At 56.0% G+C, this 22,995-nt stretch overlaps 1 protein-coding gene across 1 annotated transcript; it reads left to right on the top strand.

Moving 5' to 3' along the window:
• Positions 1-13,569: 13,569 nt before the first annotated feature.
• Positions 13,570-18,650, top strand: TUBB4A (tubulin beta 4A class IVa). Its single transcript, XM_027049201.2, has 4 exons — positions 13,570-13,740; positions 14,292-14,400; positions 14,514-14,624; positions 17,096-18,650. The coding sequence occupies exons 1-4, from the start codon at positions 13,684-13,686 to the stop codon at positions 18,151-18,153; spliced, it is 1,335 nt and encodes a 444-aa protein (XP_026905002.1). The 5' UTR covers positions 13,570-13,683; the 3' UTR covers positions 18,154-18,650.
• Positions 18,651-22,995: the final 4,345 nt, after the last annotated feature.

Genomic DNA, 22,995 nt, shown 5'->3' on the forward strand with positions numbered 1-22,995 from the left:
GCGACAGTAAAAGGCCCATCTCCTAGGAACCTGACCAACCAGGAAGGAAGATACACAGATACCGAGGCCAAAGGGCCCTCTTCTGATGGCATCACTCAGCCAAGAAGCTCACAGGCCATGGGCCAGTCTGGTTTTGTTTCGTTTTTTAAGGTTTTTTTTTTTAAATGTTGGGGCGCCTGGGTGGCTCAGTCGGTTGAGCATCCGTCTTCGGCTCAGGTCATGATCTCACAGTTCCTGGGTTCAGGCCCTGTGTCGGGCTCTGTGCTGACAGCTCAGAGCCTGGAGCCTACTCCGGATTCTGTGTCCCTCTCTCTCTGCCCCTTCCCCATTCACAGCCTCTCTTTCTCTCTCTCTCTCTCCCTTTCTCTCAAAATAAATAAAAACCAAAAGATTTTTTTAATGTTTTTTATTTATTTTGAGAGAGGGCACACGAGTGGGGGAGGGAGAGAGAGAATCCCAAGCAGGTTCCACATCGTCAGCGCAGAGCCCCATGTAGTGAGAACAAGACCTGGGCCGAAATCAAGAGTCAGAAGCTCAACCAACTGAGCCACCGGGGGCCCCTTGGGCCAGTCTGTTTATTATTAAGTCCTACCCCCACAGTAGGCCCACAGCCAAGGATTGCCTCCGCTGACAACAATGGTATTTGGGGGACCACAAGCATCACCTTCTCCGATGACCTGCATGAAAGTGTCCCCCCCTGGGGTCCCGGGTGACACTGCCCCTGCTGAGTTTCCTTGAGAGCATTTCCACCATCTGAAATATTCTTATTTCTTTATTTCCTTGCTGGTTTTGCCTACAAAATTGTTATCTCCTGAAGAGAAGCATTTCATCTGCTTTGTGACCCTTCTCCCTCCAGTGCCCAGAAAATGGCAAGCCTCCGTAATATTCATTGAATGAATGAATGAATGAACGAGTGAAGTCCAGCATGACAGTTACCCACACAGGCTCTAGAGGTCAAGAAACCACAGTCCACGAGCTACAAAATTTTCGTTCCATTTTTTTCCGGTTTTGAGTGGCCGGGGAAAGTCAAAAGAAGAATTATTTCATGGCATATGTGCAAATTACATGAAAGTCAAATGTGAGTGTCCACAAATAAAGTTCTGTTGGCACGTGGCCACGCCCATTCATTTGAGGGTTGCCTATGACCATATTTCCAATACTACAGCAGAGCTGAGCAGTTGCGACAGAGACTGGCCCACAAAGCCCAAGATATTTACTCTCTCTGGTCCATTTCAGGAAAAAAAAAAAAAAAGTTGCCATCTCTGCTCTTGAGTTTGGAATTTCAGCTCTCAAAGTTCTTGCTGTGTGATCTCAGGCAGCCTGCTTCACCTCCCTGAGCCTCATTTTTCCTATATGTTGAAGGGAATAAAAGTACGTCTCAAAGGCTGGTTGAGAGCTTGCCGTGAGCAGTGCCAGGCACAGAGTAAATGCTCAATAAAGGCGGGCTGGCATATATGATCACTGAATCTCTTACAGCCCCAGTACAACGTCAGCCCCGATATGTAGATGCAGAAACCAGGACTCCAACAAAACATTGAAGTCGATGAGCCTCAGTGACTCACGATGACTGTTCTGAACTCCTCCCTGCACCAAGGGACTTGGAAGAGTCCTATACACTACCCCCCAAGGAGAGGAAACAAAGCCCAGCAGACCGGGGAATGATCAGGCCACAGCCAGGGAGTGCCATGACGCGCTGCTGTGGTCGGGACATCTGAGCCAGGCAGCCCTGCCCACCGTGAGGCTCTCACCATCACCCTGCTGGCATCCCACGTTCACTGGAGTAGCACCTCTGCGTTCAGCTGTCTCCCCAAGGCGAGCGTGGGCCCGGTTTTCCTTGCGTTTAGGGGTAGGACCTGACTCCTCACCCTTATCATCACAGCGTTTAAGGGGGGGGGCCGCTGGGCAGGAAGTAGTTGGAGGGAGGAGTACCATGCCTTCCCCCTAGGAAGCCCAGTGAACAGGTACCTCCCCAGGAGGTATGCCTTGATTTTTCTTAGCAAAATTCAGTTCCTGATCTCTGGGTTCTACACTGCTCCCCAGCCCCTGCAGGTGGCCCTCCCCCCAGCCTGTGTCAACTTCTAGCTGGCCTGGATCCTCTGTCTCCCCTAGGGCAGAGGCAAAGCGTAACAGAGACTGTTAGTGATGTCCGCTGAGCAAGAACAGGAGGGAGAGAGCAAGCAAATGGGGGGGGGGGGATGTGGTAAACAAGAAGGAGAAAAAAGGGAAGAATCAAATCAAAGAGAGTTGGTCTTGAGCCATGGCAATGTTAACATGTGTGGAAGGAGGAAAGAGACACAGAAGGGGGACTCGTGTTATACAAGTTAGCCAAGTCTCTGGAAAAGCTAGGTTCGGGTCTCCGTAGCCCTAGATAGGACGGAAAAACATAGGGCCCCATACGTGAGCGTGTGTACCTGTGGTGTTGTGTCAGCACTACAAGGCATGGTCGTGCAAAGCAATTCAGCTCTGTGGAGTTGGAGTGCATGACCAGCTACTCCAGAATCATGTGTTTCCAATGTGACGTTGCACACTTAGGAATGAGGAAAGGGTATGGGGGGGAAGGGGGTCCCGTATATGCACAGCTCTGTCCCTGCTTGAGAAACAGCACTAGCACACGATCCAAACTGCTCAGCTTCTAAGCCCAGCTCTGCCTCTTGCTAGTTGCATGATCTTGAGCAAATTCCTTCCCCTCTCTGTGCCTCGGTTTTCCCATCTGGGAAGTGTGGCTACCACCAGTGACCACCTCGTAAGATTATTGTCCAGGACTGGGAGCCAGAACAGCGCCCGGCCTGGCATATAAGGTGCTCCCTACAGTTAGCCATCATTGCTCCCAGTGGGGCTGACAGTCTGGTTCTCCTCGTGAACATACCACCAGGGTCGAAAACCTAGTGTGGACATCTGAGCAGAGAGGCAGACAGGCAGGAATGTCTGTTGCAAAAGTGTTGGGATTGCAAACGGCCAAAGCAGCCGTTGAAAAAGAAATGGACAGATTACTCTTCATAGAATCAATTTGGTAATCAAGCTGTGCACGAGGTTGAGTCACCTCCTTGGGGCTCGAGAGAGATGTCTAGGGGCTAGGAAAACTAAGTAAGCTGCAGGATGCCTTGTACTGAAATGCGTGTTTTGCTTTAGAGCAGAGATATATTTGCACAGCACATTTCTAGAAGGTATATATATATATAAAAAAAAACAACAGAGGAATCTGCGGTGAGCAAATGTGGCTCTTTCACTGTATATGCTTTCGCCCACCTGCATTTTCCATGTGCTACTGTTTTGCTTTGTTTTGTTTTGTTTTGTTTTTATGTTAAGCACGGAATTGTGGTCAGGTGTGCACACACGTAGAAAGAAACCAGTAGCCCGAGCTGAAGAAGGGAAAATTTAGCACCAATGACATCAAGGGCAGGAAATGGTGTTTCCCTGCTAAGGGCAGTAGAAGGACACAGGGATGGGGAAGGCCCAGGCAGACCAGGGCCAGCCCCCAGGACCCCTCAGAGGGGCCTGGCATGAGAAGCCAGATCATTCTGCTGGGAAGCAAGCCCAACTGCCCCAGGAAGGAAGTCCCAGGAGGGCCACCACCTGGAAGGGACTCTCCAACTTGCTCAGGGAGGCAGCCACAAAGCAGATAGACAAAGGGGTACCACAGACACCTCCATTCAAGTCATACACAATCACACAAAACAAGACACACACACACACACACACACACACACACACACACACACACACATTGAGACACATACCTGGACACATACTCGTAGATACACAAGAGCAGCCATCAAATCTATACACATACCCACTAACACATAAACAGCGTCAAAGAGACTCAAACCTCCTGGGATATGCAATCAGAGACACACAGTATCAGACACCCAGAGACCACCGGAGGCACATAAGTAACACAATGGCGCAAGTTGACCTAGAGAGACACGCAAGACACTTGGAACAAAGACGCAAAGTACAAGGGAACAAACCCAAAGGAACCCAGGCCCATCCTTCAAATCGTCCAAGATCCACTCCCCTCCTAAGTGGGAACCCAGGCTCTCCCGGGGACCTGTCTTTCACTTCCTTGAGGAATCTGTAGGTCCCTTTCCTTGGCAGCGGCACCCAATGTAGGCCGCGGGCGACCCCTGGTGGATCAGGAGCCTCAACCCCCGGCTGCAAAGCGAGTGGGCGTAGGGGGGCGGTCTACTTGAGGGTAGAGAGAAGGTGCTTCTAGGTCTTTGGTCTCAATGCAAAGGCGGGTGAGGAAGGGGCGTGGCGACGGGGCAGCGGGGAGACGGGCAGCCGGAGCCCGATCAGTCAGGCCTTGAGCCCGGAAACAGAGCCGGGAAGCTGCAGTGGGACGGAAGACCCTCAACCGCCCGGCTCCAACGACCTAGCCCCGCGCCCCTGCCCGGCGCTGCCCGCGGTACCTCGGAAGACCCAGTGAGCCGGGAGGCGGATTCCCATTGGTCCGCGGCCGACCAATGAGACGCGCCTAGGGTGCTCGGCAGGGCGGGGCGATCGGTAGCGCAGAGGGAGGGGTGCTCGCCCGCCCCGCCTGGCTCTCGGCCAGAAAATGACCACCAAAGACTCGTCCAAGTTCTGGAATGTCCAGGGCAGAGGCCGCTGGTGCGAGAGAATTACCAGCCATCGCCGACGTGACTTTGACCCTAAGAAAGGTGGGTCAGCCCCTTCCAGGTCTGACCCTTCTCCCAAGCCCTGACCATTCTCCAGCCCCGCCCACTTATTTGTCATTATCCCCAGGCCACGCCCACTTCCCCTGCCGTCAGCCGCCCGGGCCCCGCCTATTCCCACTCCGAGTCCCGCCCACATCCTCCCATCCCCCTCCCATCCCCCTCCCAGGCCTAGTCCCACTCCCCAGTCCCACCCACTTCCCAGACATCCCCCCAACCCTCGCCCCAAGTCCCGCCTACTACTCCGTCATTCTCCCTGGGCTCCGCCCAGTTGCCCAGCCATCAGCCTCCCCATCCCGCCCACTTCTCTGTCATTCTCCCCAGGCCTCGCCCACTTCCCCCAGCTCTTGACTTCCAGGCCCTGCTTACCCCCCCAAACCCCCCCTCGGTCTCGTCCACCTCGGGTCATTCTCACCAGATTCTGCCCACTTCCCAGCCATCAGCCTCCAGGCCCTCTGCCCACTCGCCTCCCCGACTTACTTTGGTACCTCTCTTAGTCCAGAACCACCCTCTTCCCAGGCCCCGTCCTTCTGTTTCCTATCTAAAGTCCTCTCCCCTTTCCTGGTTCCACCTTTCAGGAACTCTGCGTCCCCTTCTCAGGCCAAGCCTTCAAACCATCCCCATCCCCAGTCTGACTTCCTCGGGCGCTCTGTGGCCTGCGGGGCCTCTGGTCACTTTGTCTAATTCCTTTAGGCCCCGCCCCTTTTGTTCCACCCTTCCTTCTTCCAGGCCCCCCCCCCCCCACACTATCAAGGCCCTACCCCAAAGCCACCAAGTTCCTGGTGTGGGATGGGGGTGGAGGGGCTCCTTGCTACTGGAGCTAAGGAGGTCTCAGTTTCCCCAGCCCTGCCCTTCCTCTGGAAGGCCCTAACCCTTTGGCCATCTAAGTACCTGCCTGCAGTGGGATCCCACCCCTGCCAGAGTGGTATTCACTGTCCAGGCCCGTCTCTCCCCTCTGTGGCCCCGTCCAGCTCACAGGACACTAATTCCAGTCCAGATGGGTGTGCCCACCCTGTCACCCGCAGTTGATGAATTTACCACATGCCATTTTGGCCTTGCCCCAGCTCATGATCTGGTACCAGTGCCTGGTCTGGGGACCCATGCAGGACACTCTTGCCCCACCTCCTGCTGCACATCTGGACCTCCAGGATGTTGGTGGCTTTGGACATATTCTGTCTGCTGCTGGGTGAGCCCCCTCCCCACCAGCCTTGAGCACCCCCCAATCACGACACCCAAAGATCTGTGCAGGGGTCTATCTACCTGTCTTTATCCAAGGGTCCTTGGACTGTTGGCTGGCTGGCTGCCGTTGGGCATGTACTTGGGTCACATGTCTTCATCAGTGTATTTCTGGGGTGACTGGGTCAATGTGTGTCTGTGTGCATGGAGGAGAAAGGGACTCTCTACAAGTATGACCTGTCTTCCTGGGTCTGTATGCCCAGAACAGCATCCGGCTGTGCATTTTTTTTTCTTTTTTGTCAGTCTTGCATATGACTTTATTTTCCCCCTTCAACAAGTTTTTTTTCAGTCTCTCGTATGATTTTATTCACTGTGTGTCTTTTTGAGTTGTGTATCTGTGTGTCTCTGGCAGGGAGAGAGTCTGTACTGTGTATCTCTGTGTATGTTTGGCTGTGTGTATTTGTAAGTGAGTCTCTGAGCCTATCTGTCTATCTGAGATTGGTCTGTGAGGTACTTATATCCATGTGAATGTACGATTCCAGGTATATGTGTTCACGCGTGCATGTCACATACATGTGTACGTCAGTCTGTTTCTACGTCTGGCTACATCTGTGCTGAGGTGTGAGTGTAGAGCTTATCTGGGTGCATCTGACTCTGTGATATGTATGCATGTCTCCGGGTCTCTGTGTCGTATGTTATTGTGTTGTCGTATTGTATTGGCTTAGAGAGGTGTGTTTATTGTGCGTGACTTCTGTGATTGAGCCTGGGACTATGAATCTGGGTTGGGAAGGATCTGATGGTATTTGCGTAGCTTGGTGTGTGTCTGGGTCTAGATGGGCCTATATGTGTTGCGGGTATATTGTCGCACAGTGTTTCTGTGTGTGTGTGTCTGGGTCAGACTGTGTGGTTGTATTGTGTAATTGTGTATGTTGGACTCTGTGTGTGGATGTACGTCTATGGCCTGAGCTTGCCTGGAGTCTAGATGTGTGGCTGACATATGCCAGCCCCCCCCCCCAATTCCCCAGTGGGTAGAGCTGGTGACCAAAGCCCCTTTGCTGGGAAGAGGAGGGCAGGTTGGGACACTAGCTTTGCCCTCTTAGCCCAGGAAGGGAGCTGGGGGCTGTAGGAGGCTAGGTTCCAACTACCTAGCTTCACCAGACTTCAGTGGGCAACAGGACGAGAGGGTGGCAGGCCTGGGAGTAAGCCTTTAGGGTGGGTGGGCCTGACAGCCTGAGACGAGACCCCCCTGCCCTGCCTGACTTCAGGATGGGGTGTCAGGTGAGGGGCCCCAGGCCCTGCTCACACACAGTATTCACACCATATCACCCAGCTCAGACACAGAGCCATAGATATAGGCACGAACACACACACACACCACACTTCCATGAACACACATGCATAATCTCACACACACACACACACGCGCGCGCGCACGCACAACCACTATTCACACAACACATGCATGGTGCATACGTGCACGCACCAAGACGCACACGTCTGCCTTCATTGACATCCCCAGCACACAGGTGCACATACCAAAACACCCACGTACACACAAACACACTTCCAAAAACACATGGTTCCATACCTACAAAGACAGAGATTCACGCTCACCAAGAAAGAAACAGAAGAAGATTCACAGCCAGGAGCGCCTGGGTGGCTCAGTAGGTTAAGCGTCCGACTTCAGCTCAGGTCACCATCTCATGGTTTGTGAGTTCGAGCCCTGGATTGGGCTCTCTGCTGTCACTGCAGAGCCTGCTTTGGATCCTGTTTCCCCCCTTCCCCACTTGCACTCTCTCTCTCAAGAATGAATAAAACATTTTAAGAAAAGAAAAGAAAGGAACCCCCTTACCCTTGCCCCCTCATTATTCTAACCCCTTACCCACTTTGTGCACAGGACCCCACCCACGCATGGGTCCCTGGAGCTCTGTCCTCCTCTGGCCTTCTGTCCAGACCATCTTCCCTACACAGCCTTCCCCACCCTGCCACCACGTCCAGGCTGTGGAGATGCAGGCAGGATAGACTGGCCAGAAGGCCTAAGGAGAGTCAGCATCAGGCCAACTGTCCGCCCCAGGCAGTCAGCATCCCCAGTGAGCCGAGCGAGAGCGGTTTGTTCTTACCCTACATGCAAGGCCTCTCCTGCGAAGACACTACCACCAAATACCCCCGGGGGGCCCATTACACCATCGAGGACTCAGTATTCACCATCGTGGGCTTCTGACTCTGCCTCTTCAGGGTGAGGGGCTGGCCACTTTCCGCCCGTGCAGTGGTGACACGCCACAGGCCAGCTTCCCCCCTTTTTTCTGGCAAAGCGTAAGCCGAAGGCAGGGGCAGGTACCAACTCTGCTCCCAACGAGATGGGAAATCGCGCTGCTCGACGGCACAGAACCCCTCTCCTTGAGGAACCACATGGTAAGGCTCACCCTTTGTTAACACAGAATAGAGGAAACGCCTGCCTCGGTGCCTTAGGCACAGAGGAAGCACAGCCCCGGTCCCCCCAACACACAGGGAAGCCCACCGCTCATATTGATAAAGCAGGATGCGGTGCTGCCCCTCTTCTGGGGAGCTGGGAAACCTCTTTCAAACATAGAGGGGACATCCTGCCTCTTTATCCTGGTGAAAAGGAAAGTCGTTCCCCCCCACCCCCATTTTCTGACATTTGGGAGGAAGCCCACACGTTTCTCCTGGTGTAGCAGGAAGTCCCGCCCCTTCCGGATGTGGGACTCCCGCCCAGGTCTGACAAAAATAGGGGGATGGCCCACCCTCCTTCTTGGTGACAGGGGAAGCGATGCCCTTCTGCCTGGCTTGGTGGGAACCCAGCCTCTCCTGTCCCCACGACAGGGAGAAATGCAGATTGTCTGAGACACAGGCTTGGGGAGCTCCCACTCGTGCTGCACCTCTGCCCCCGGTGGTGACCCCTCCCCTCTCCAGTGTGGCCCGCAGACCAGCCTGGGAGAGGTGGTCCGGGTCCAGGGCCTGCAGGTAAGCTTGCCAACCCTCACGAAGAGCCCCCACGTGGCCGTGGTCTCCAAGCATCTGAGCACCTTCGTGTTTGGTGGCATAAGATGACCACAAGTCTCTTTAAGGCCCCGCTTCCTGGCACGGTCCCTGCCCAGCCCAGCTTCCTTCAACTATGAGAGCAGCTACATCGCCGACACCTGCACCAGGCACCCCGAGAATGTCCTCGATGCCAGGCGAGCGGGCGGGCATTGAGGGGAACCCAGGAAGCAGCCCCTGCCACACCCCAGCCGCATCTGAGGTCAGCAGGTGTCAGCCCTCCTCCGCCCCTCCCGCACCGGTCTCCCAGAAAATCCTTCTATTCTGAGCACGCCTCCTCGGGGATGTACTCCAAGGCGTATCTGGCGGCGAGTGTTAGTGGGAGGCGGGCCATCCACCGGGCAAGGCCAGAGAATGCTCCATTGTCCCCCACCCCCACCAGCGCCAGGCACGGCTTCCACAGAGCTGGTGTATGCCCTTGGACTTGGGAGGGCTAGAATGGGGAGGGCCTATCTCCTCTTAAGGCTCATTCAGCATCCCTGTCCTGCAACAGCAATTTCCAGAACTCTCCGTCTCCCCCTCTCTGCAGCTGGAGAGGGCCCGTGCCAGGCTGGGTTCATGCCCAGGGCTGGACTCCGCCAGGGGCAGGGGAAGGGAATTCGGGCCCAGTGGAGGTGGAGGTCTGAGGTCTGGGCGGAGAGGTGACAGGAGGAGCTGGGGAGAAGGGAAACCTCCGGAAAGGAGTCAGTGACCCAGGGGACAAAGAGAGCACAGACTTGGGTGGTGGCATGAGATCTCGCACAGCGGAGCCAGCCCACAGCACTCAGGGAGCATGGTGGGCAGACACAATGGCACAGACAGAGGCCAGGCCACGGAGCACGTGACAGTCACAGGGCTCACACCAGCTACTGGTCACACCGGCAACATTTTCCTCCTGAAAGACGCCCATATGACTGACAGCCTTCCCCTCCCCCCCTTTTTTTAAAGACCAAGTAACCAAATAACTACCACCTCCCACAGTGATAAAAGATCAGGGCCTTGGGACCTGGAATGTATGGGACTTTATTCCCAGCCTCAACTGTGTGTGAAATCCTCAACCTCCCAGGGCCTCCATTTCCCCACCTGTGAAATGGGCATATAAACAGCCTCTGCCTCCTAGGGTTGTGGTTTCACGAGCTAAAGCACAAATGAGCTGACACACTCAAAGCACTTAGAACAGGATCTGGCTAAAATATCACCATTATCATTAATAATAGGCAAAACAGACTCCACCCCCGCCCCGAGGTGGACTGGGAGTTGGGGTGCATGTCAATGCCTTGAGGCTCACAGATGGGGTGGCAGTGTGGCCCCCACACGGTGGACAGATCACACACAATTAGAAGGCAGGCCTTTCCTGGGTTTTGCAGACCTCAGAAAGGGTGGTCCATTTAGTGAGCGGAATGTTCTGGGTCTCTGGGAATCCCCCCCACCTCACGAGTATTCCCCAAGTGCTGATGCCTGATTTCTCCTGAAATGCCCAGCAGCCGCTTCCCTGTGCTTGCTGCTCATCCCGAGGTAGTAACTTAACCTGGTGTTTTAAAATGGGATTTTGCGTTCTGTGTTCCGTTGCAAAATCAGGAGCCCATCCTCTGCTCTTTCGGGACTCCCTGATGACGCCAACCTGGTTCGATCGGGGCTGTGACCCCCGGCAAGAGGTGGGGGTACTGTGAGCTTCCCCACAGGGTCTCACCAGACTGCATGGGAAACCCTCTCTTCGGCATCCTACATGTCTCCCAACACTGGCGTGTGGCTCACAGCATAGAGCTAGCTCGCTTACAATGGTTTCGGGGGGGGGGGGGGGGGCAGAGCCAATAGCCTCTTTAGAGGCTGAAATCCATTTCCATATGAAACTGGCAAGATAGAATGTCCTGCCTCACACTATGGCTGCCCAGGGCCGGGCAGGCAGATGGGTGCAAAACTGCAGTGGGGAGTCCTTCTGCATACCCGCTCCTGGGGCTTGAGACCCTGCGCAGCTGCCCCCAGCTCTGTGGGCAGACCCGCTCCTGAAGCCAAAAAAAACAAAACAAAACAAAACAAAACCACACACAGGCTCTTAACAGCCCGTCATCCAGCTCCTTTTCTTGTCCCTGGCTCTATTCACTGGCCACATCCGGATCTTGGGCACCACCAGTATAAATCTGGTCTTTGGATTCCCGCAGGGAGAGCCTCGATGGCTTTCTGGGTGGTAGGCGAAAGCATGCTACCAGGGAGGGTCGGCTTGCCTGGGGGCCTGGCACGTTTTACCTCCCAGGGTGGGGCAGCCATGGGATACAAGTGACATCAGCCCACCCCAACCCCCTCTGCCTTCATGCCTACAGGCTTTCTTTGTCTCTGGCTTCTTCACATCTCAGGCATTGCCAGCCAGGTCCCAGCAACCCCAGGGGCTGGAAGACCACCCTGACTCTCCATTCTCTTCCCCCTTGCCCTCCCTCTGCTCTCCTGAGGACCACCAGGGAGGCCCTGATGCAGACAGACATAGACGACACCATAGAGCCCATACTCTCTAGAGACCGTCCCTTCCCAGGTACACTTCCCAGCAGGACGCCCTGCTCTCTGGGGCTCAATCCATGACCCAGATCAGCCCTGCCCTGGCGGAGTGACCCAGGGCATCCATTTTTCTGGGGCTGAGCCCCAAGTCAGCCCCTCCCAGCAGGGCCACTTCCATTTTTATATTTTTTATGACTCTTGCTATATGAAAAAATTACAAAATGCCAACGCGGGATTTTCGAGACATGTTAACATGGGTCAGTGGAAATCCATGTCTCAGGGGTCAGTGATGACACACTGGGTCATAACCTCAAAAGTCTAAATCAGGGTTTCTCCACTTTGGCGTTATTGACATTTGGAGTTTGGATAATTCTTTGCCTTGTAGAGCATTGGGTGGCATCCCTGGGCTCCACCCACTGGAGGCCAGTAGCACCTCCAGGTCGTAATAAACAAAAATGTCTCCAGACATTGGGAAGCGTCCCCTGGGGGAGCACAGCACCGCAGCTGAGACCCCCTGGGTTACAGGATCTCACTGACACCGCCCCTAAGAAATTCTGCCTTCATAATCATCTGACCTACTGTGAGCCCTGCACACATTTAAATACAAAACTTGGTGGGGGGGGGGGGTAGGCAAGAGGAAGTGACCCACAGATACGGGGGTCGGGGTCACCCTGGTTTAAACCATAAAACAGCTGTCTAACCCATCAGAAACCTATTGTGTCTAATGAGAGCTCGGGGGTCTCCATTTTTTCCCCCAATTAATAACACAAGGTTTCTCAGGCCTATTGCCATTTGGTGCCAGATCATTCTTTAGGCTGGGGGGAGGGGGGAGGGATTAAACTGTGCCTTGTAGAATGTTTGGCAACATTCACCACTAGATGGCAGGACCACACACACCCCCTGTCTGGACATGACATGGCCAAGTGTCCCCCTGTTGAGAACCACGGGTCAAAACCAGAAGCCACGGCAAATGTGAGGTCCCAGCCACGTAGCCAACCTGACTAACCTCCCCCCCCCCCCAATAGCTGGAGGCCACGGGGGATGCAGAGGAGGTGAGAATGAGAAGGAGGCTTCCGCCCGTGGCACAGCTAGAGGTCAGCAGAAGGTGGCCCCAAGGGGTCTGGCCTCCACTGGAGGCTCAGCACAGAAAGTCTTGTCCAGCCCCTGATAATAATTGTAATACCAACAGCTACAATGTATTGTTTACTCTGTGCAGAGAAAGTCGGGCCTGGCTTGTTAACTGGGCCATCTCATCAGACCCTCCCCATGGCCCTAGAGGGCAGGCATTGACTGCCCCATCTTGCAGATAAGGAAATTCAGCCAAAGACAAGCAAAGTGACCGTGCAAGGTCATCCAGCTAACAAGAAATGCCAAGATAAGGCGAAGAGAGGTGCCTGTGGGGGGGGGGGGGGCGACAAGGCAGTCCCAGGGGCTATCTATCCATCCCATGTATAATCCAGCTGTAAATCTTACTCCTTGAGGTTCAACGCCAGGAAAGGCTGGAGCTGGCCGCACCTGCCAAGGACCCAAAGCCCAACAGAGGTGTCCAGGGGGAGCGCACTGTCCCCCACAACCTCCATCAGCGTCCACAAGCATCCCCAGCCAAACATGAAAGAAAAATCGTGGTGTCACTTACTATGCGGCTCCAGGACAAGTCCTCCAGGAACCGCCCGCCCCCCGCCCCCCAAAACAGACCGCAGCTCCGGAGCCCCCCCAGCTCGCCCCACTAGGGGTCCTCTCGGTTGTCGCAAGGGTTCTGGCAAAGGAGACCTACACGGAAGGAGGAGGCAGGCTACGGATGAGAAACTGAGGCAGGGCCGCCCGGGGGGGGGGGGGGGGGGTGTGGAGGATGGGGGAGAGACGGGATCGATCCGCAGCTCGTTTACTCGGCGCTCTCCCTTCCCCGCTCCATCCCCGCAAGACCCCGGTCGCCAGGCCCGGCTGGGAGCCGGGTGGAGCGGGTGGGGGAGGAAATGTTTAGGTGGAGCTCGAGGGGCCTCACCCCACGGCCCGCGGCGGGGGCGCACGGGGCCCCGGCGTGCCCCAGCCTGGGCTCCCGGAGGTCTCCCAGCCGCTGGGGAGGGAGATCCCTCCACCCCAGCACCCTCCGTCCCGGGGCGGGACCAGGGGGCGGGGCGGGCCAGTGACCGGCCGTGACGCGGGCCCCGCCCGCTCATATAGAGGCGCCCCGGGGGCGCAGGGACCTTGCTTCGCCGCCGCCGCCGCCGCCGCCGCCGCGTCCACCTCCCGTCCCGCCGCCGCAGCTCTCAGCGCCAGCGCCGCCGCCGCGTCCACCATCAGCACCAGCGCCATGCGGGAAATCGTGCACCTGCAGGCCGGCCAGTGCGGCAACCAGATCGGAGCCAAGGTGCGCGGGGGCTGGGGCCCCGGAGGCGGCCGAGAGGAGCCGAGCAGGTCCACGAGCTCCGCAGAGCTCCACCACCTGGGGCCTCTCGGAGGGATGGGGTCCCCGGGAGGCCAGGACCCCGGGGACGGTTAGGGGAGGGGGGGGGCGGGGGCAGGGCCAGGCTGGGAACAAAGAGGCCTGTGGGGGTGGGGCCCAGCCTTCCGTCCGCTGACCACAGCTGGCTGCACAGCTGGCCCACTGTCCTCTCCACGCGCACAAAGGGACCCTGCCCCTCCCCGCACGCTGCAGCCTGGGCGAGCTGACACCAGCAGGCTCCTCCGAGGTGGTGACTCGGCTCCACCCCCGCCCCCACCTCTCCCTTCTTGCTGCCTCATGCCTGCCCTCCCCACCATGCCTCTAGGTCCCCCCTTCGCCTTGCTGGGGGACAGGTGACAGCTAGGAAGGCGGTTGGAGGTCGTGGACCCGGAGAGGCAGGGACAGGTCTGGCCGCCCGCTTCCCCGCCCTCTGCCCTTACCCGTCCCCGCCCCCCCCACCCCCGCCATCCCTCTAGTTTTGGGAGGTGATCAGTGATGAGCACGGCATCGACCCCACCGGCACATACCACGGAGACAGTGACCTGCAGCTAGAGAGAATCAACGTGTACTACAATGAGGCCACAGGTAGGGGCCCGGGGGCACCTGCAGAAGTGGGGGTGGGGAGGCTGGGAGGGGGCAGGATGCTGGTTCCTGGCACTCCCTCAACCCCCAGCCGTCCTCCATCTGCTTCCCTGCAGGAGGAAATTATGTTCCCAGAGCCGTGCTGGTGGACCTGGAGCCGGGCACCATGGACTCTGTCCGCTCTGGCCCCTTCGGCCAGATCTTCCGGCCCGACAACTTTGTTTTTGGTGAGTTCCAGGCACAGGAAGCCCCCTTGCTCCTTTGACTTCCAAATGCTTGGTGAAAAATCCCCCCCCCACCCCGTAGCTTGGGAGACTCTGGTGGCCACGGGGTCCCACAGCCCCGCGGGGGAGGTGAACAGGGCAGTCAGGGTTGTGATGGAGGACACACAGGCCACCGTGAGAGCCCTGGACGGGCATCTGATAGGGAGGAGGGTGGAGAGAAGGCTTCCTGGAGGAGGTGGCATTTTAATTTAACAGCATGGACTGGAGCCAGACTGCCTGGGTGAAAATGCCAGTTCTGCCATTTCACGCATTCAACAAATAACTTATTGAGCACCTACGGCATACCGGGCCCTGCCGTCACCCCAGAAGAACAAAGCAGACAAGATTCTCTACCCTATTGGAGCCGACCTCCCAGGGGAGGGATGTGCAACAGAGAAGCTAAATAAGTACAACTCAGCCACTGATTGAAAAGTCAGCTGGGTGACTGTAGACAGGCTCCTTCAGCTCTCTGTGCCTCAGTCTCCACATCTTTAAAGCAGAGATTATAAAAAAGACCTACTCATCATCACAATCGTGAGGCTTAAAGCCGTGAATATGCAGAGAGCACTCAGAACCGTATCTAACAGAGAGGAAAAAGTACATAAGCATTTGTACTTTTCATTATCACGATCACTGTTAATACCTGCAGCCTAAAATATGAGTAGGACCCAAACTGACCAAGAGGCATTGAAGGGAGGAAAGATGTGCAAGACCGAGGGAACAGCACATGTGAAGACAGCAGACACATTTGTGGCGCTCAGGTTCCTGGGGCACACACGCTCTGTGAACATCCTTCAGTGACACTGTTCCTAGTGCCTCCCAGGTCAGGCTGGCTGCACACACCCACCCACCTGGCCTCAGACCCCGGGGCTCCACCCTCTCCCCCAGCACCCTGGGGAACCTCTCTTCCTCAGAGTAGGGTGGTTTATAGAGTCAAGTCTACGCGTTGACAGGACAGGCTGTGTGACCTTGGACAAACAACTTCCCCTCTCTGGTCTGTGTGATGATTCAGCAAGATAACGATGCTCCCGTGTGGGTATGGCATGCAATACGTCCTCGGGATATGGCTGTGGAAGGACTAAATAATGTTGACCAAAGGGTGTGAGGGAGTCTAGGATAACTATGGGTGGCTCCATCGGGACCAATAGATTTGAAGGCTTCTGGGAGCCTGGGTGGGGAGGCAGTGGTAAAAGTGTGGAGTCAGGAGACCGACTGCCTGGCAGTCCCGTTTCTCTCTGAGGAGGTGACATGGCACAAAGACCTGAAAGAAAAGTCAGCCATGTGAGTACCTGGGGGTAAGGGCATCCCAGGCAGAATGAACAGCAGGCGCAAAGGTCCTGGGGCAGCACCAGGCCTGGTGTGCTGGAGGAACTGCAAGGAGCCGGATGTGGTTAGAGTAGAGTGGACGAGGGAGAGAGAGGGAGGAGGTGAGTGCAGGCACGAGACAGGGTAGGGGCAGGTTGTTCAGGGCTCTGTGGGCTGCAGGGAAGACCTGGGCTTGTACCCCCAGGGAAGTGGGAGCCCTGGAGGATTGTGGGTAGGGGAGGGTGGGACATGATTCAGGTGCTCACAGACGCCCTCTGGCTGCTGGCAGGAGAACAGACTGTTCTGGAGAGGGTGGGGAGGCGGGTGGGAACCAGTCCAGAACAGGGTTGATGAGGTCAGACCAGGGTGGAGTCAAAGGAGGGAATGAGAAGAAATGTTAACCTTTTCACAAAAATACCGGCCCATCCACTAATACTAATCCTTGCCCTCCTGGAGGTCACATTTCCCGGTGAGATTACAGACAATGAACATGAGTAACAAGAACACGTAAGTTTGTCAGTGCTTCAGGGGGAAAAAAAAAAAAGGCAAGGAAGAGGAATAAGAAATGGGAGGAAAGCCTCAGTGAGAGTGACAAAGCCCTGAAGGAGGTGAGAGAGCCACGTGGGTATCTGCGGGAAGACCATTTCGGGCAGAGGGAATGCATGTGCAAAGGCCCTGGGGCAGGACTGGGCCTGGTGTGTTGGAGGAACAGCAAGGAGGACCCTCTGGTTGGAGAAGAGTGAGCCAGAAAAGAGAGAGGAGGTGAGAGCAGGGAGAGGGGCTCGCAGGTCCTGCAGGGCCCTGTGGGCCGAGTGGGGGCGGAGAGGCTTGGGCTTTTATTCAAAGACCCAGCTGGTTTTTGAGCTTAAAGCAGGAGGCTTCTGGGCCAAAGCGGGACATGAATGGCTTCCGGCTTTCCCAGGATCCCCTCTGGCTGCTGGATGAGAAGCCAGCAAGGATAGAGGCAGACCGCAAGAACGACCCACAGTAACGCTAACACAATAATAATTTCATTGCTGTTATTCGACTCCTAGGATGGCCGGGGTGAGGGGGAGCTCTCCCCGTAACCCCCCTGCGCGCTCTCCACCCCCACCCCCACCCCGTCCCGTCCCGTCCCCTTCACTCTGCAGGCCAGTCGGGAGCCGGCAACAACTGGGCCAAGGGCCATTACACGGAGGGCGCCGAGCTGGTGGACGCCGTCCTGGACGTGGTGCGCAAGGAGGCCGAGAGTTGTGACTGCCTGCAGGGCTTCCAGCTGACCCACTCGCTGGGCGGGGGCACGGGGTCCGGGATGGGCACCCTCCTCATCAGCAAGATCCGCGAGGAGTTCCCCGACCGGATCATGAACACCTTCAGCGTGGTGCCGTCGCCCAAGGTGTCGGACACGGTGGTGGAGCCCTACAACGCCACGCTGTCGGTGCACCAGCTGGTGGAGAACACGGACGAGACGTACTGCATCGACAACGAGGCCCTGTACGACATCTGCTTCCGCACCCTGAAGCTGACCACGCCCACCTACGGCGACCTCAACCACCTGGTGTCGGCCACCATGAGCGGCGTCACCACCTGCCTGCGCTTCCCGGGCCAGCTGAACGCCGACCTGCGCAAGCTGGCCGTGAACATGGTGCCCTTCCCGCGCCTGCACTTCTTCATGCCGGGCTTCGCGCCGCTCACCAGCCGCGGCAGCCAGCAGTACCGCGCGCTCACGGTGCCCGAGCTGACCCAGCAGATGTTCGACGCCAAGAACATGATGGCCGCGTGCGACCCGCGCCACGGCCGCTACCTGACGGTGGCCGCCGTGTTCCGCGGCCGCATGTCCATGAAGGAGGTGGACGAGCAGATGCTGAGCGTGCAGAGCAAGAACAGCAGCTACTTCGTCGAGTGGATCCCCAACAACGTCAAGACCGCCGTGTGCGACATCCCGCCGCGCGGCCTCAAGATGGCCGCCACCTTCATCGGCAACAGCACGGCCATCCAGGAGCTGTTCAAGCGCATCTCGGAGCAGTTCACGGCCATGTTCCGGCGCAAGGCCTTCCTGCACTGGTACACGGGCGAGGGCATGGACGAGATGGAGTTCACCGAGGCCGAGAGCAACATGAACGACCTGGTGTCCGAGTACCAGCAGTACCAGGACGCCACGGCCGAGGAGGGCGAGTTCGAGGAGGAGGCGGAGGAGGAGGTGGCCTAGGCCCCGCCCCCACCCCCCGCCCCGCGCTGCAACCCGGCCTCGCCCCGCCTCTGGGCCCGCCCCTCCGAGCCTCGCGCTTCGCGGGTGACCTTTGACCCGCGGGCGCCCTCCCCGTAGCTCTTCTAATGTGGACGCACGCACCCCCTCGTGAGCCCCACCGTTAACTCCGGGAGCCTCCCTTCGCGCGGACCTCTCCTTCACCTTTGACCTCCCCCACGGACCCCACTGTGCTCCCAGTTTACTTTCCACCCCTCTGGCCTTGCCCCGCCTCCCCTAGGACTGCCTCGTCTCCCTCTGGCTCCCGCCCCTCCCCTCTCTCCCCGCCCCTCCCTCCCCTCGGCCCTAGCCAACCTTGGTTTGCCAGGGTGGTGGGGGGCTGGCTGCCGCCGCCCGAGGAAGAAGCCCTGGAGCATGTGAGCAAAAGGCGTTGCGCCCTCAAGCCTCCCCGGCCTCCTCCCCTCTGCTTCACCCGCGATAAATAAACTGGTGGCCTGCCAGGTGTGTGCCCCGTGCGTTGTATCATCTCCCTGCGGGAGGGTCAGCAAGGGAGCTTTATGGGATGGACCTGGGTGCTGAAGGGACATCTGATCTGGGGGTGCTGGGGAGGGCGGCAGAGATTTCAGAGAGGGACAGAGCAGGCTGTATCGCTAACTAACTGTGTGGTGTTGAGTAAGCCGCTTGTGGTCTCAGCCTCCATTTGTTCAGATGGGGTGGGTAGACGGAGGGCATCAGTACCCTTCCATAGTCAGCTGGGGCATCCTCACAGCATGGTGGCAGGTTCCCCGTGAGCAGACATCCCAGGAGAGCAGGGCAGACTACGTTGCCTTTTTCTGACCCAGCTGCAGAAGTCACATAGCGTCCTCTGGACTCCTGATCGATGGGGTCCACAAAGGCCCACCCAGGTTCAAGGGGGTAGGATGTAGACTCCACCCCCTTGAGGGTAGAGAAGAAAGATTCCAGAAGGGCATGTGGGATGGGAGACATCTCTGTGACCATCTTTGGAAATTGTGATTTGCTGCACACAGTCTTGCCCAACGTCCCATGGCCATCAAGCAGTGAGGTTGGGGTTCTAGACACATTAAGTCTAGAACTCTGATTCCCCTTTGTCAGCCAGAGCTCAGGACAAGGACCATCATAGGCGTATTAAGCAGAAAGGGATTTAATACAAGGATTTGGGGGCTTCCGGCATTGTTAGAAGGACTAAGAGAGCGGACCACAGGCCGGTATTTCTTAAACGTCAGTGTGCCAAAGAATCACCGGCAAGGGGTGCCAGACTGGCTCAGTCGGTACAGCATACCACCCTTGGCCTCAGGCTTGTCAGTTCAAGCCTGAAGTTGGGTGTAAAGCTGACATTAAAAAAAATAATGGGGGGCGCCTGGGTGGCTCAGTTAGGCGTCCAAATCTTGATTTCAGCTCTGGTCATAATCTCGCGGTTCATGAGTTCAAGCCTCACTTCGGGCTCTGTGCTGACGGTATGGAGACTTCTTGGGATATTCTCTCTCTCCCTCTCTCTCTGCCCCTTCCCTGCTTTGACACTCTCTCTCTCAAAATAAATTTTAAAAAAATAATGAAAAGTAAAAGATAAAGGAAGGAAGGAAGGAAGAAAAAGAAAAGAAAAGAGAAAAGAAAGAAAAAGAAAGAAAGAATCAATGAATCACCAGGAAAACTTGGCCAGAGCACAGCTTCCAGGGTCCCACCCTAGACTTCCCGTTTAATAGGTTTTGGGGAGTAGGGCCCAAGACTTTACATTTTTTAAGATTTTATTTTTAAATAATCTCTACACCCAACATGGGGCTCAAACCCACAACCAAGAGTTGCACGCTCCACCAACTAAGCCAGCCAGGTGCCTCAGCCCTTTCATTTTTAAAAAACATTTTTAAAGTTTAGTTTAGTTATTTCAAGGAGAGAGAGAGATCATGGGAGGGGCAGAGAGAGTGGGAGAGAGAGAGAGAGAGAGAAAGAGAGAGAGAGAGAATCCCAAGCAGGCTCCGCACTCTCAGCTCAGAGTCCGCTGTGGGGTTTGAACTCATGAACCACGAGATCATGACCAGAACTGAAATCGAGAGTGTCTAACCGACTGAGCCACTCAGGCGCCCCCAGACCTTGCATTTCTAACAAGCTCCCAGGTGATGCTGGGTGAGGCTACTGCCTCTGAGGCCACGTTCTGAGTAGCCCTGGAACAGGTCAGAACACCACAGAGCTGAGCCACCAGGGAACTGCTTCCTCGTGGGAGGAAGGCACCGCCACCAGAATTATAGAATCCAAGCACACCTCCCAACGCCGCACAACGCTGGAAATAGGTACAAACGCACAGAGTTCTGCTTTCACTTCTGCCTTGCAAATCTCTCGTGAGCATTTCTGGTTAGCAGAACCTCATGTGCTTCCAGAACCAGAGCGGCAAAGAAGTCTAGGAAATGCTTTGGCTTGTTGTGGGGTTTTGTGTTTTTGTGTCTTTTTGCTTTTTAATTTTCTGGCTTCTGCAATACCGAGGGAGGCAAACCAGGAGGAAGAGAAAGAAGGAGGAGAGTTGCCGAGAGCCAATCAGCTACGTCCACCCCACTCTGTGCTAGGCCACCTGGCCCGGACTGGGGTTCCAGACCCCTGACTAACCGGGTCCCCCTGCAGCCTCGAGGAAGAAGTGTGGGGAACACAGCCTGGATGCCAGTCCCCAGCAACCCGCATTTCAGCAAGCACAGCACAGAGCTGGCTGGTAGAGCAGAAAGAAAATGGACCGACCAGGCAGTGAACGTGGCTCTCTTTACCCTCTCAAACCTAATGTGGCCACAAAAGAACTCCCCGTTCTACTCCCAAAGCATCCCCTTCTCTGACAAATGGCACCGTGCAGTTGCTCAGACCCCAGATCTGAATCAGCCTTGATTCCCTGTTTCCTGTGCCCAACACGCTCTTCCTATCTCTTGCTGAGTCTGGTTGTCTCTGTCTCCAAAAGACACCCCAAATTTGACCCCTTCCCTCCGCTTGGCTGGACCCTGGTCTCAGCCTCCATTATTGCGCATCCAGACAACCCCCATCCCGATCGCTTCCCTGGACCCCCTGCTGCCACCCCTGTCCCCTTGAAGTGTGTTCTTCATCCACAGCAGCCAGAGAGGAGCCTTTATATGCAAATAGCACGTGCCAAGCCTGCCCCTCCCTTGTTCAAAACCTTGCCACGACTCTCCTCACACTCAGACTGAAACTCAAACTCTCACCTTGCTCTCCACCGCCCCCCTGCTGACTACCTCTCCATCATCCTCCCCCTCACTCAACTAAGTTGAAACTGCAGTGACCTTCTTTTTGTGGTCAATCAAATCAAGCTCGATTCAACCTCAGGGCCTTTGCACATGCTATTCTGCTACTTTGGTTTGCAGGCTTCAGTTCAAATGTCACTTCTCCGAGTGGCCTTCCCTGGCGAATCTAAAATTAGCACCCAGTCACTCTCCATCAACTATCTTGTTTCATTTACTCCTCATGCCTATTGCTAACTCCAATGATCTCATCTTGTTTCTTGTCTGTCCTCTTCCTTGCCTACTGGAATGTAAACTTAATGAAGACAGGAATCTTGTCTACCTTGGTCACCACATGCCCAGAAGAGCCTGATACAACACAGACCCTCAAGTAATTCTTTGTTGAATGAATGAGCAACTCCACTGTACATGTCCTGATTTCTCCATTTTAATAAATCTTTTTAACATTTATTTATTTTTGAGAGAGACAGAGCATGAGCAGGGGAGGGGCAGAGAGAGAGGGAGACACAGAATTCAAAGCTGGCTGCAGGCTCTGAGCTGTCGGCACAGATCCAGACATAGGGCTCAAACCCACAAACCGTGAGATCGTGACCTGAGCCGAAGTTGGACACTTGACTGACTGAGTCACCCAGGCGCCCCGTGATTTCCTCATTTTAGAATGGGGAAATGAAGGCCCAGAGAATAGAGAAGGTGCCTTCTCAGACTGCCCCCAGTGAGGCCCCTCTCACCTATTCATGCCCCCGTGTGATCCCCTCCCACTGAGGGTGGGCTGGACCTGGTGATGGCTTCTTGACGTATCATCTTTGATATGTCAAAGATGATGGGATGTCACTTCCAAGATTAAGTTACAAAAGACTGACTTCTGCCTTGATACGTTCTGTGGTCTTCTCAGCCTGCTTGCTGTGGTGAAGGAAGCAGCATGTTGGGAAGGTCCGTGTGGCAAAGAACCGAGGGCAGCCTCCAGCCAGCAGCCAGCAAGGACCTGAGACCCTCAGTCCCACAATCCACAGTGAACTGAATCCTGCCAACAGCCACCAAGTGAGCTTCCACGCAGACCATTTGCCGCCTGGTCCTTCGGATGAGACCACAGCCCAGGGGACACGTTGCTACAGCTGAGAGATCCTGCAGTAGAGGACCCAGCTGAGCTGTGCCCAGAGTCCGGGCCCCCACAGAAACTGCCAGACGACAAACAGGTGTTCTTTTATGCCGTTCGCTTTAGGGTGACTTGTTGCACGGCAATAGATAATTAATACAGAGAGGTCAACACTCAGCTGAACTTCCTCCCAGACTCCAGGCCTTAGATCATTAGGGCTTCTCTAACAGAGTCTCTAGCAATGTCTAAGACTGTGCGAGAGAGAGACAGATGCCAAGTAATCTGCACCGTCCATCTGCAGTCCTGGTTGTGGTCCAGCCTCCCTGGAGAGAAAGGGGGGCATGAAGCTCTCTGTTCAGTCTCATCTCCACTTGTGTCTTGGCTGGAGACCTTAGAGGTGTGTGTGTGTGTGTGTGTGTGTGTGTGTGTGTGTGGCCTGCCTCTACCTGTGTTCTGAGTGCTGTCTCTCCACCTCCCTGGCTCCCCTGCGTTCAATCTCCAGCCTGG

This window comes from Acinonyx jubatus, chromosome A2 (assembly GCF_027475565.1).
Source record: "Acinonyx jubatus isolate Ajub_Pintada_27869175 chromosome A2, VMU_Ajub_asm_v1.0, whole genome shotgun sequence".
In the NCBI taxonomy this organism is placed as follows: domain Eukaryota; kingdom Metazoa; phylum Chordata; class Mammalia; order Carnivora; family Felidae; genus Acinonyx; species Acinonyx jubatus.